The following is a 10,905-nucleotide window of genomic DNA, read 5'->3' on the forward strand; positions in this document are numbered from 1 at the left end:
GTCTTTTTTTTTAACTAAAAAAAAAAGCCTTACTATACATGGTCTTTTTTTTTTACAAAAAAGCCTTACTATACATGTTTTGTTTTGTTTTTTACAAAAAAAAGCCTTACTATATATATATATATATATATATATATATATATATATATATATATATATATATATATATATATATATATATATATATTTACATGGTGATTTTTTTATTATTAAAAGAGCCCGTGGTCATTTTAAAAAATTGTTTTTTCCCCCAATTACACCACGTCAGGTTTGAATTAATTGTGTTTTCGAGAGAATTCATATTTTGTGAAGGCGGAACTATTGTTTTGCCTGTCCGGTGGCTTTAGGCGATGCACAGCATCATTCACAACACGGAAGTAGTGCCTATCAGAGAGTCAAAAGACGTGTTATTGTCATAATTATTACTTTATTGGTGAATTTAATTTACATATTTCATTATGGAAGACCAAGAAATGCAGCTCAAAGTCAGACGAGGTAAGTGTCAAGTGGAACTTAACTTTTGCTAGCCGATTACTAGCTGGGGTTAGCCACAAAGACGTTTCTATTTCCGCCACCGTTTTAATTTCTACTACTCATATTACTTTATTGTTGTGATTATTATTTTATACACCTACAGTGAGTGACAAGTTCACGGAGAGCATGTACGTCCTGGCTAACGAACCGTCCGTGGCGCTGTACAGACTGCAGGAGCACGTTAGGAGGTCCTTGCCAGAGCTGGTGCAACATAAGGTGTGTCAATCCTCCCAATTTAATGACTATTAAAGGTCCTTAAACTCTAAATTGGATACCGCAGATCCCATATAAGATCTTTTCCGTGATAACTTAATTGGCACAATTATAGAGATTTTAACTTGGTAGACGTCATCATGTTTAGTGCCACTACAGATTCTAATATTCTTTTGCCATCATTTCTCCAATAGACCGACATGCAGAGCTGGGAGGAGCAGAGTCAAGGAGCCATCTACTCGGTTGAATATGCATGCAGGTTTGTCATTATGGATATTTGTGTATCTATACTTTTGAAGGAGTCTACTGAGACTTTTGTTGTTGTTTGCACAGTGCCGTAAGAGGCATGGCCAACAGCGGCATGTATTTCAAAAACATCGACAGCCTCTTGCGACAAGCCATCAGCTTGAAGGAGCAGATCAGCGGCTCTCAAGGACGCAGGTAAGAAAGCAGCGGTGATGTATACGTAACCATTATTTCTTTATATATACATCACCCAATCATTTGGTAGGGTGTTTTTTCTTTTATATATCATTTTTTATGAGTTTTTGTTCCCCCCCTCCACCACCTTCATCCACATTGCATAAATTCTGCATGATGCCATTGCCAACCCTTCTCCCAGTCCCCTCGTTGCTGCTTCACATCCCTCAACAGCCTCGTCATCTTCATGACAGAGCTTTGTGCAAGGTCAGTAGCTCCTCCTATTGGCAAACAAGTACCAGAGAAGTGTATTTTTCCAAGGATTGATTTAATTCATATTGCTGCTAGAACATTTGGGACAACATTCCGTAACAAAGATGTGTGTACAAACATATGCAAGGAATAAAGCGGAGATATCCAAATTTTGGTTCCTACAAAAAAGACAAAGTTTAGCTGTAAAATGCATTCATTCAAAGGACAACTGCACTCAAGGCACATCTCCTTTATACAAAAACTCAGTACAGATCAGCCTCTGGATAGCAGATATCACGTTTGCTTTTCACAGTATGTCAAACTATTTGACTTGTTTCAATCTATTGCATACAGAACTATACATATGGCTCTTTGTTGTATACTGTCCAGTTTTTTAAAATTTCTTGTGGCACATCTGATAACTTCTCACAGCACACTAGGTTGTCAATCATGACATTATTGTAGAATACAAATTATATACAGTACATGATCACCACTGGATTAATTTATCAGTTGATTAATGATGGAGTCATCAGAGTGGATTTTTAGCTCCATTTCCAGGTGGTCTGGAATCTTTAAAGCTATTACATGAAATGAAATCCTCTTCCGCATTACACCAGGGTTGAGTCTTTTGCCGAAATGCCAGATTTACGCGCCAGGACACTCCTCATCTCGTTGTTGACGCCGTTCCAGGGTTTAGTTTTTAGTAAAACCGAGTCTGAAGATAAACTCCGGTGCGAGCGAGGACAGCCGCCGCCGCCGCTGTAGCCGTCAACGTTGCTGGAACGGTCTTGCGGTTCTTCTCCGACCGGGCAGTACTCCTCCTGCGGTTGGTGTCTGGGGCTGCCGGAAGGTGTGAGCGACATTTGATGCTGGAGGTGCGACTCTCTACGAGGCACTCGCAGTTTGTCCACACCGATTTTTAGCTCGCAGGGCCAAGACACGGCACTGTTGCTGCTATTTCTGTGCTCGTTGCGAAAGAGAGTTTGGAGACGGTCTTCTCGGTTGCGTTTAGCCACTCGCGAAACCTTGACAAGGAAGTGGATCACTACCACTAGAAGGATCAAGATGCCGGAGGCCAGGACGCAAGCGCTGGCGATTCCTGTCTCGGCCTCAAATATGAGCAGCATAAAAATGGACATAGCTGAAAGAGATGAGGAAAGGTTTGTCTGTTTTAGAATGAAGTCTCTTAGAAGTTTTTTTTTGGTCTTATTTTATGTGCAGAAAGAGGACGGTGGATTCGGGTATGCAGAGGGATGCTATCGAGAGGCACAACTCTGGAATGTGACCGCTTCCCAGCATTTAGTCATTTTGTGCTCCTTGATTGACGTGCGGCGGTAAAGGCCCTAATCCCAATTCGTAACCAAGCACAAGCTGCTCAGTGGAACAGAGCAGCCCAGCTCTGCCAGGTTCGGCTTAAAAAAAAAAAAAAAAAAAAAAAACACTTAAGTCACGGATGCTGCTCAAAGGCTGCATTGTTCTCCTGGGCTCAATGGACAAGAACAAGCAGTGCTCTTTCTCTGCTGTTGACTTCCCTGCCGACATTTTGGACATTAGAAGCCGTTTTGTTTGGAGGACACCACAGTGGGACAAATGATCAATGTTGTGATGTATCGTTAGCAAATCAAATTAACAGTAATGTTTTATATCCATTTTAAGAGCTGAATAACTCGAAGATTGCAAATGCCTTTAAATGTGATTTTCTTTTGTCAGGTTAGGTTTATGATCAAAACAAAAGCCAATAAACCATCAATTAATATGAAAGACTACATTTCGAGTTGTTAAGCAATCTTTCAAACTGTGTGATTCCCACCCTTGGTTTATACCTGCTAAATAGACTGAAACTCCGAGGCAGAACAACCCGATGGCCACATGTCGCTCGGCTCTGGTGTCCAAGAAGAACCAGTCTGCTCTGTAGAGACAAATTTCATAGATTGACCCACTGGTGCTTTTTTCCCCCCCCCTATGTTTACAAACCAGCGCCTTCAATTGCACATGTACAATATTTGTCAACAAATTTAAAAGCACATTATTATTCAGACTGTTTCACACATTCCAGAGGGAGGGGGCTCGCTGGATTTGTAAGTCGACGTAAGAAAGGGCAAGCTCGAGGCTGTGTGTTGACTAAGGAATGAAAAGAAGGCTTATTGGAATTGAGAGGCCCGGCCATGATACTGTCAACTTTTTATTCACAACTTTTTTTTTTTTTTTTTTTAACTACTCAACTACATTTAACTTTATGAACATGAAGCTAAAATGTGATCCCTGGCTTTTACTAGAAACACAAACCCTTTCCTTTATCCATCTGTTGCCATTTGTGCATATAAAACAGAAAAATAACTTTGTCAAACTAAACAGGCCAATTTTTTTTATTTATATATAACGTGTACGTTGGCTCACACTTTTCGGTTGATGATATCAATAAATATCAAAATTTCTGCAGAACCCCTAATTTACTAAATGCGCGCATGAATACAGAATATTATTTGGCTACAATGCGGTCGCCGGGGATTTAAAACCTGATTGTTAAAACTTGACCGGAACTACTTTTTGGTCCAATTTAAACAACCGTGATGTGCAAATTAGCCGGATGTAGCCTTTACGGACAGGTGGATTTTAGAACTTTTACCTTTCTTTATCCAATTCCCCTCGACACACCTCGGTGGAAAAGTAGCCATGGAGCAGACAGACTACCACCGAGCTCAGGTTAAGGGTGAGTGACAAAGCCGACAGCACCGTGGATACCGAAGGCAGAAAGGCTCGAATGTGAGTCGGTACGACCGAGGGGCTGTGGTCCTTCATGGCCGTGTGTTGCTGCAGCTGGAAGATCAGAATGACCGATAAAACGGACATAATGGCCGATAGGATCCCCAGGAGAGACAGAACAACGACGGACCGCTGAATATAAGAGTACGTCATCTTCTCCTAATTGGATTCAAAGAGGTAAAAAGTTGTCTTGGGTTGAAGTAGTCCAAAAAGTGCGTCTACATGTCGAGCGTGGTGTTTCCGAGGGCGCGTGAACGTCCCTCCTCCTCCTCACCCATGTGATGTGCGTCGAATCCCCAGATTATTAATTTCTTAGACACAATGGATGTTTTTCTTCCATAAAACCAAACAGGGTGATTTCATTTAATCTTGATGACAAATATGAACACGCAAATTGTGCAAAAACGTACTTTAACGTGCATTCAAAAGTTTAGAGGTCAAATTAAGTCAATTGCAACAGAGACTGGAAGAGTCACAGAAAGGCAAATTTGGCATATCAGTATTGTTAATGAATCATGTCAAAGCCAAAATGGAAGAAGAGTTGACGTGGTGGCACAAATGATTAAAATCACAAAGGCTATTTCTGAAGACTGTGGCTTAGACACATGCTGTAACTTGCCGAAAGTAGAAGTGAGAAGTTTCAGTCAAGTGGCAGGAAGATCTCGCCAGTAAGTCGCTCACTGAATGGCAAAAGCGCACGTAGCAAATTCCGTCAAGGTCCGTTAATGTTTGCCACAAATACATTTTTGAACAGACATCTCCATGAAGGCCAACAACGACCCCTTAGGTCACTGGGAGTCGAGTGCACAATTTCCCGGAGGTTGTTTGTTGCTAACTATTGCATCAGTGCACATCTTTTTTTGTCAGTCGCTTCCAATGTAAGATTGCGTGTTATCCAACTGCATATGTTTCTTATTTTTAGTGCATCGCATTGTCACATCCTCAAAATAGTCAATCATCTGGCTCCCAACTGACTGTTAATATGTATCCTTGTTGACTTTGCAACAGGCTCTTTTATTTTCTTTGTGATCAAGTCCAATTGTAGCGAAATAAATGGCAGATCTCAAACTTCAATTCAAGATCTAGCAGTTTGATGGCAACATTCTGCGTCAGTACCAGTTGAGAAGTTCTGGTTTGCTTTTTATTTTTATTTTATTTTTTTTCTAATATTTTTTTTCTTTTTGTGTCCATATGATACTGCAGACTATTTTAAGTTGTGTTTTGAATAAATACACATCTTTGTTATGCTGCGGCTAGTAATAACCAGCTTGAAGTAGGAAGTCCTGGCTCATTTTTCTTAAACAATAGTAATTGAATTGTGGGTTAATTGTAAAAAAAAAAAAAATCCCTATTTTTTTTTTTCCAAATTTGTTTTAAACAAATAAAATTTTCAACAAACATATTTTACTTTTCATAATAACCTGGCTCACATGTCAAAATATCAAATGTAGCCCTTGAGCGCAAACATTTGTCCACCTCTAATCTTATTTTCAGAAAAAATATTAGCCGCAATTTGTCTTCTGTGTGTTTCTACTAGGTGGTCCATTGATGCGAAAATGGCAAAACAAAAAAGGAGTCTGCATTGGATTGGCTTGCATGCATGGTGACAAGAGGCGGAGGAGGAGGGCGGTTTGAGTCAACCCAGCTGTGTGAGGGCAGTGCTCTCCTTCTTCATCAGGTTGTCATCTCCGTTGAGACACACACCAACCATCTCACACACTCACTTCATCCTCTGGATCGGACGTCTCCTGTGCCTTCATTGATGTGCAAACGAGTGTGATCAACAATTAGGTGAGATTTGAATACATTTCATTTCTGTGCTGAAATAACTGGTGTTGCTGTGCAAGACGTAGTCTTTGATTATAAAAAGAGATGCTCGGCAATTTCAGGCTATTCTTAAACCGACGTCAGCGGTGCAATAGGTTAACTTGTGCGCGGAAATCTTTTTTTAAAAACTTATTTGGAAGCGTGCTGACTGAGCAAAATTGCATCCCGTCCAGATGCATTCATAGGTGGGCAGATTCACTTGTGTTGCCATGTCGACTCGATCAAAAATATCAAAAGCAATTCAATTAACTCCTGTTTAAAATTAGACAAATATTTCCTGCACATCGCTGCACTTGGCAAAGGCCTCATAGTTGAACCGCTTGACCTCACTCTCATGTGCAATGATGTCAGCCAGAAGATGGTTCTATCTTTACATGGGCCCGAATATTGCTCAGTTTGAGAGAAGGGCTTATTCAACATTGCGCAACTCTGCTTTCATTTTAGAGCACATTTTCACGAAGCAAATCAAATTTGATACGACTTGATCTGAATACGATGATCTCGCCACTTTATAAGGTAATACAATGGGCATCTCTTCCCTAAATGCCCAAGATGTTTGTGTACGCGCACAGGTCAGGGGTCGTGGGAAACGCTGCCGCCGTATCCGCCAAGGCATCATCATCATCAGTCGAGGGGGCGTTACTAAATATAGAAATACAAGTGCATTAATGAGTAAGGGAAACCAGCGAAAACTCCTCCGGGCTAGACAGACAGGTCACGGGTTCAGACGAGAGTTTGGAGGTTCTGAGTTTTGAATCTCACCTCTGACCTGCCTATCATTTCGCCTCAATTAATCGACAATCAATTCCACTATTAGGGCCCGAGTGATACGAATGATTTTTTTAATTTTTTTTAAGGCTGATTTCGATTCATCGAAAGTGGCTCAAGTCCCAAGCATGTTGTATTTTTACCCCCATGAGGCGACGTAGGCTAAAGTTAGCATGGCCCCTAAAGTCCACACAGTCTAACACCCACACTGTCTGGCTCGTCGGGCCGAGCCGGGCCGGCAGCGGCGGCCGACCGCGCCGCTCGTCCCCAAGAGACCCGGGTTAAAAATACTGTACGTGACGGATGACATTTTTTTTACGAAGGTTAGTCGCCCAATGGTGAGAGGCTGGCAGTCGAAGGAAAATAGTGTTGTCAACGGGTACGAGCCACCCACTCTTCTCTCATGCGTGGCCCTGATGAGAATTGAAGAAAGGGAGCGTACATGATGACATGGGTGGATTGCGGTATGCATGATGACATCCGTTAGTCAGAACCATTTTATTGTTTTTCTTTTTGTTGGCTAGAAAACCTCAAGGGGAGACATGTGGCTCAAAAACACTCCAAATAAAATGATTTGGATTTTAAAGACACTTTGTTGTATTTGTCCTTAATGTGTTTTCACAGAGGTGTCTAACTGCAGGAAAGATGGGAAGAAAGAAAATACAAATTTCTCGCATTGTGGATCAGAGAAACCGACAGGTGAGCTGACCAGAAATGAGTTATTTTTATTTTCATCTATATTTATTTGCTCTGTAAAATTATTCATTTTACTCCAAATAAGGTATTTATTTTTCTCTAATTGTGCAATTAACCTAAGAATGATTTGCATCGCAGGTGACGTTCACCAAGCGCAAGTTCGGCCTGATGAAGAAGGCGTACGAGCTGAGCGTGTTGTGCGACTGCGAGATTGCCCTCATCATCTTCAACAGCACCAACCGACTCTTCCAATACGCCAGCACCGACATGGACAAGGTCCTCCTCAAGTACACCGAGTACAGTGAGCCGCACGAAAGCCGCACCAACACCGATATTCTGGAGGTACGGAAATTTCGACAACTTTGGTTTTCATTTTCTTGCTTTGTCGTTCCCCAACCCATCTCGGGATCTCATTTTGCATTTTATCGTCAGACTCTGAAGAGGAAAGGCCTTGAGCTGGATTCCTCTGAGCTTGATGGCGATGAAAGCATGCAGGTGATTGGTCCTCTAAAATAGCAGTAGTGAATTGCGTTAAGTGACTCATGAGTCAATATGATGATATCACTCTCCAGGCTCCACCCCTGCGCTCCCCAGAAGCGCAGTTCCTAATGTCGGAGAGCAGCTTCCCAGTCTCATCCGGACCCGGTGTAGCCCCCCACAATGCCTTCAAATGCACCAGCCCGGCTCCAGCAGCAGCTCATGCCTCCTTCATGTCACCACACTCCGGTATAGAAGAAGCCTCCATTTTTCTGTCCTCACAGAAGTTGTTCCCTTAGACTCGAAATAGTGCGTGCAGCTGTCAATCACCCAAACGGAAGTGTGCGGTGCATGACTTTTTTTTTTTTTTTTTACAGCTGTGGCCATCTTTTGGTTTCCATCTACAATCATTATTGCACCTGTCTTTGTGATGATGTCATTACAAGTGTCTACGCACAGGTATCACAGTTGCTCACATCCTCCTTTTCACTTCCCTCCGTAGGTATCGGCTACTCCGTCTTCTCCCACATGAGCCGAAGTCTCCATCCGAAGACTCCTCCCCCTCCTCTGTCGCCTCTGACCCTCCCGGCCAATCAGGGCTCACGCACCGGCCCGAATCCCGCCGTGAGCCGGGGGCTCCTGTACCAGACGGGCCTGCATGGCACCACGGGCAAAGCCGGGCTGTTTGGCCACACCCTGGCTGGTTACGGTCTCGCCTCCGCCGGGGTTTCAGGTAGCTTCCACTTTGTTTCCTCTTCTTTTCATTTGACCTCTAACTTAGTTTTCTTTGTGAAGACTACAGCCAGCCAAGTTTCTATCACTCTGTGAGTCTGCAGCGAGGCGCCGTGAACTCCTGGCAAACAACGCAGCCTTCAAACCAGCTCCATGGCCCTCATTTAAGTCAAGGGTAAGGATGCGTTACAATTTTGTTTTTTCTCTTATACTAGAGTTACCATACATGGTGACAATAACTAGGTAACTCCTGTTGCTGTTGTTCCCAGGATGTCCACCGGGGTCTGCTCTTTCTCCTCACCACCATTCTCCTCTACCCTATCGCATCCTCCTTTCCTGGGCATGCACATCAAATCTGAGAGCAGCTCTCCAGAGCAGCATGCATCCTCTCCCGCCTCGTCCCCACTACATGGCATCGGGCGAGACCAATCCCCCATGAGCAGACCCGGCTCGGCTCACCACAGCCCCTCAGAACCGGAGCCCGAGATGTACTTGTGTGACCGAGAAGATGGAGGAATGCAGAGGCAATTGCACATGTGTGACGGATGGCAGAGATAGCTATGCACTTAGTGGACGGTTTATTTGGTACACAGGCATAATTACAAAATGTAATTAAAAAAAAAAAAAAGGTAAGCAATTGAAAACGGATGAATACATTTAAAAGGGATTTTTCTGGAATTAAAAATAAGACTCAAAATTAAATTATCTAGAATATATTAAAAATGATTAAAGGGGTAAAATCTGGTTGCTTTTTAACACATTTGATAGGTGAATATCTAATGATTACCGTTGTAAAGATTCCTTTAATAGCTCTTGTATTGGAAACCATTTGATTGCCCGTGTGTACCTAATGAACTGTCTGGTCTCAGTCAGAGCTGGTCTCTGCTGGGTGAGGGATGTTGTTTTCACCCCTTCCACATCACCTAATTGTTCACATTAAACACACACTTTTTTGATTATTTGCTTTGTTTGGCACTATATTAAAATGTTATTGTATGTCCCCTTAATAAAAATATCTAAATATCCGTCCATTTCATAGTAAAGTGTACATGGGAGATGAGAAATGACAAAAGACAATATTTTTTGTGTGATTTGCCAAATGTTTTCGCTAAATGAAGACAATTGACTAGGATGGATAATACCAGTAGACACACTAGAGCAAAAAAGAATGCACAATTGGTGAAAGTATATACTGTAAATTTAATGAGGGATGGATATTAGAAAATAAAATACAAATACATGAAAACTAGTCATTGAATGCAAACGACATGATAGAAACAACCCGGTCCGATCCAGTTGTCTAAAACTTCTTTCCTTTATGTAATCTGTTGTGACGCCAGATATTCTCCTTTCGGAGACGCTTCCAGTACTCCCAGGTATGCTCCTCCAGGTCGTGAAGCTTGTGTGGTGCCTCGAGATTTAACTGAAAGAGCCTGAAAAAGAAATTGTCAATTTAGACTACAATGTATGAAGAAAACTAGCAAGAACAAAAAATCTAATCATGCCTGTCCCTTATTTGCAGCTTTATTTGTATCGGTAACCAAATATGTGGTTCTCACCACTCTGGATATTCCTCCACTGGTTTGAGTTTGGGGTCTTCTCCCTGTTTGTAGATGTTGACACCCACTGCATAAGAAGTCAGTCTGACTGGATCTTTGCATACCTCTGGTCCTTGCATCTCCTCTTTAACCATTCCCTTTCCTTTGCCTTTAGCGACTGCAGGAGCAAGCGACATTTAAATGTTATTGCAAACAGTACATCGCCATTGAAGGAACTGAAATACATTTTTACTTAAGAGCTACTTACCCACTTTTTTCGCATACCCACACGCTTGTAACTTGTTTAACGCGTTATTCCTGCGGAGAGTTAGTAGTGACGCATTTGCAATGTGTCTGGTTAACAATGCGACGCTAAATAAAGTGTGCCCGGTCATTTTTACAGTAAATTGCTTACTGCAGACGACATTAGCGTACCTACAACATGACATTCATACTGGTACTTCTCGTACTTCCGGCTACTCTGACACTACTTCTAAAATCTGCACTGCCTCTTGTGGACAAAAAGACACACTACAGGTATGCTATTTTATCTAATATTTGATTCCAAACCAAAAAGCTCCTTATTGTGCGTTTATATATAGATTTAGATAAATATATAAATATAAATTGGAACATTACAATATTAATTGAAAGTTAGTTTTACTGTCTGGTCATCAGTGTC

The 10,905-nt window shown here is 41.9% G+C and overlaps 4 protein-coding genes across 9 annotated transcripts; 2 read left to right on the forward strand and 2 right to left on the reverse strand.

The window, feature by feature from the left end:
* The first annotated feature begins 343 nt into the window (after window positions 1–343).
* On the forward strand, window positions 344–2,863 carry borcs8 (BLOC-1 related complex subunit 8). The gene is made up of 6 exons (XM_085928581.1): window positions 344–495; window positions 638–750; window positions 942–1,006; window positions 1,081–1,188; window positions 1,370–1,434; window positions 2,644–2,863. Exons 1-5 carry the CDS (start codon window positions 459–461, stop codon window positions 1,416–1,418), a joined length of 372 nt encoding a protein of 123 aa, XP_085784707.1. The 5' UTR covers window positions 344–458; the 3' UTR covers window positions 1,419–1,434; window positions 2,644–2,863.
* Window positions 1,491–4,446, reverse strand: tmem221 (transmembrane protein 221). The gene is made up of 3 exons (XM_085928579.1): window positions 4,049–4,446; window positions 3,246–3,331; window positions 1,491–2,563 (listed from the first exon to the last, which is right to left on the reverse strand). The coding sequence occupies exons 1-3, from the start codon at window positions 4,336–4,338 to the stop codon at window positions 2,031–2,033; spliced, it is 909 nt and encodes a 302-aa protein (XP_085784705.1). The 5' UTR covers window positions 4,339–4,446; the 3' UTR covers window positions 1,491–2,030.
* mef2b (myocyte enhancer factor 2b) lies at window positions 3,981–9,735 on the forward strand. Of its 6 annotated transcripts, none has more exons than XM_085928573.1 (11): window positions 3,986–4,132; window positions 4,240–4,362; window positions 5,723–5,976; window positions 6,457–6,528; window positions 7,405–7,479; window positions 7,615–7,818; window positions 7,909–7,971; window positions 8,049–8,202; window positions 8,456–8,686; window positions 8,749–8,860; window positions 8,955–9,735. In XM_085928573.1, exons 4-11 carry the CDS (start codon window positions 6,508–6,510, stop codon window positions 9,241–9,243), a joined length of 1,149 nt encoding a protein of 382 aa, XP_085784699.1. In that variant the 5' UTR covers window positions 3,986–4,132; window positions 4,240–4,362; window positions 5,723–5,976; window positions 6,457–6,507; the 3' UTR covers window positions 9,244–9,735. The 6 variants fall into 6 exon arrangements, with proteins under 6 accessions (XP_085784698.1, XP_085784700.1, XP_085784703.1 ...); XM_085928575.1 differs by having other exon boundaries at window positions 4,240–4,329; XM_085928572.1 differs by having other exon boundaries at window positions 3,981–4,362.
* Window positions 9,736–9,865: 130 nt separating this feature from the next.
* Window positions 9,866–10,713, reverse strand: mrpl54 (mitochondrial ribosomal protein L54). Its single transcript, XM_085928580.1, has 3 exons — window positions 10,492–10,713; window positions 10,245–10,401; window positions 9,866–10,118 (listed from the first exon to the last, which is right to left on the reverse strand). Exons 1-3 carry the CDS (start codon window positions 10,670–10,672, stop codon window positions 9,986–9,988), a joined length of 471 nt encoding a protein of 156 aa, XP_085784706.1. The 5' UTR covers window positions 10,673–10,713; the 3' UTR covers window positions 9,866–9,985.
* Window positions 10,714–10,905: the final 192 nt, after the last annotated feature.

This window comes from Syngnathus leptorhynchus, chromosome 13 (genome assembly GCF_054491065.1).
Source record: "Syngnathus leptorhynchus isolate UIUO chromosome 13, UIUO_Slep, whole genome shotgun sequence".
NCBI classification, from domain to species: Eukaryota; Metazoa; Chordata; class Actinopteri; order Syngnathiformes; family Syngnathidae; genus Syngnathus; species Syngnathus leptorhynchus.

What these genes read in the sequence shown, in the direction of transcription:
- tmem221 (XM_085928579.1), bottom strand. Translation starts at nt 4,338, where the DNA reads ATGACGTACTCTTATATTCAGCGGTCCGTCGTTGTTCTGTCTCTCCTG. An exon ending in GGGGAATTGGATAAAGAAAG is followed by an intron (nt 3,332 to 4,048) that starts GTAAAAGTTCTA and finishes TTGTCTCTACAG; the next exon opens with AGCAGACTGGTTCTTCTTGG. An exon ending in AGTTTCAGTCTATTTAGCAG is followed by an intron (nt 2,564 to 3,245) that starts GTATAAACCAAG and finishes CATCTCTTTCAG; the next exon opens with CTATGTCCATTTTTATGCTG.
- mrpl54 (XM_085928580.1), bottom strand. Translation starts at nt 10,672, where the DNA reads ATGTCATGTTGTAGGTACGCTAATGTCGTCTGCAGTAAGCAATTTACT. An exon ending in TGGGTATGCGAAAAAAGTGG is followed by an intron (nt 10,402 to 10,491) that starts GTAAGTAGCTCT and finishes TTGCTCCTGCAG; the next exon opens with TCGCTAAAGGCAAAGGAAAG. An exon ending in GTGGAGGAATATCCAGAGTG is followed by an intron (nt 10,119 to 10,244) that starts GTGAGAACCACA and finishes TTTCTTTTTCAG; the next exon opens with GCTCTTTCAGTTAAATCTCG.
- borcs8 (XM_085928581.1), top strand. Translation starts at nt 459, where the DNA reads ATGGAAGACCAAGAAATGCAGCTCAAAGTCAGACGAG. An exon ending in GCAGCTCAAAGTCAGACGAG is followed by an intron (nt 496 to 637) that starts GTAAGTGTCAAG and finishes ATACACCTACAG; the next exon opens with TGAGTGACAAGTTCACGGAG. An exon ending in TCGGTTGAATATGCATGCAG is followed by an intron (nt 1,007 to 1,080) that starts GTTTGTCATTAT and finishes TTGTTTGCACAG; the next exon opens with TGCCGTAAGAGGCATGGCCA.
- mef2b (XM_085928572.1), top strand. Translation starts at nt 6,508, where the DNA reads ATGATCTCGCCACTTTATAAG. An exon ending in ATGGCGATGAAAGCATGCAG is followed by an intron (nt 7,972 to 8,048) that starts GTGATTGGTCCT and finishes ATCACTCTCCAG; the next exon opens with GCTCCACCCCTGCGCTCCCC. An exon ending in GGCCCTCATTTAAGTCAAGG is followed by an intron (nt 8,861 to 8,954) that starts GTAAGGATGCGT and finishes TGTTGTTCCCAG; the next exon opens with GATGTCCACCGGGGTCTGCT.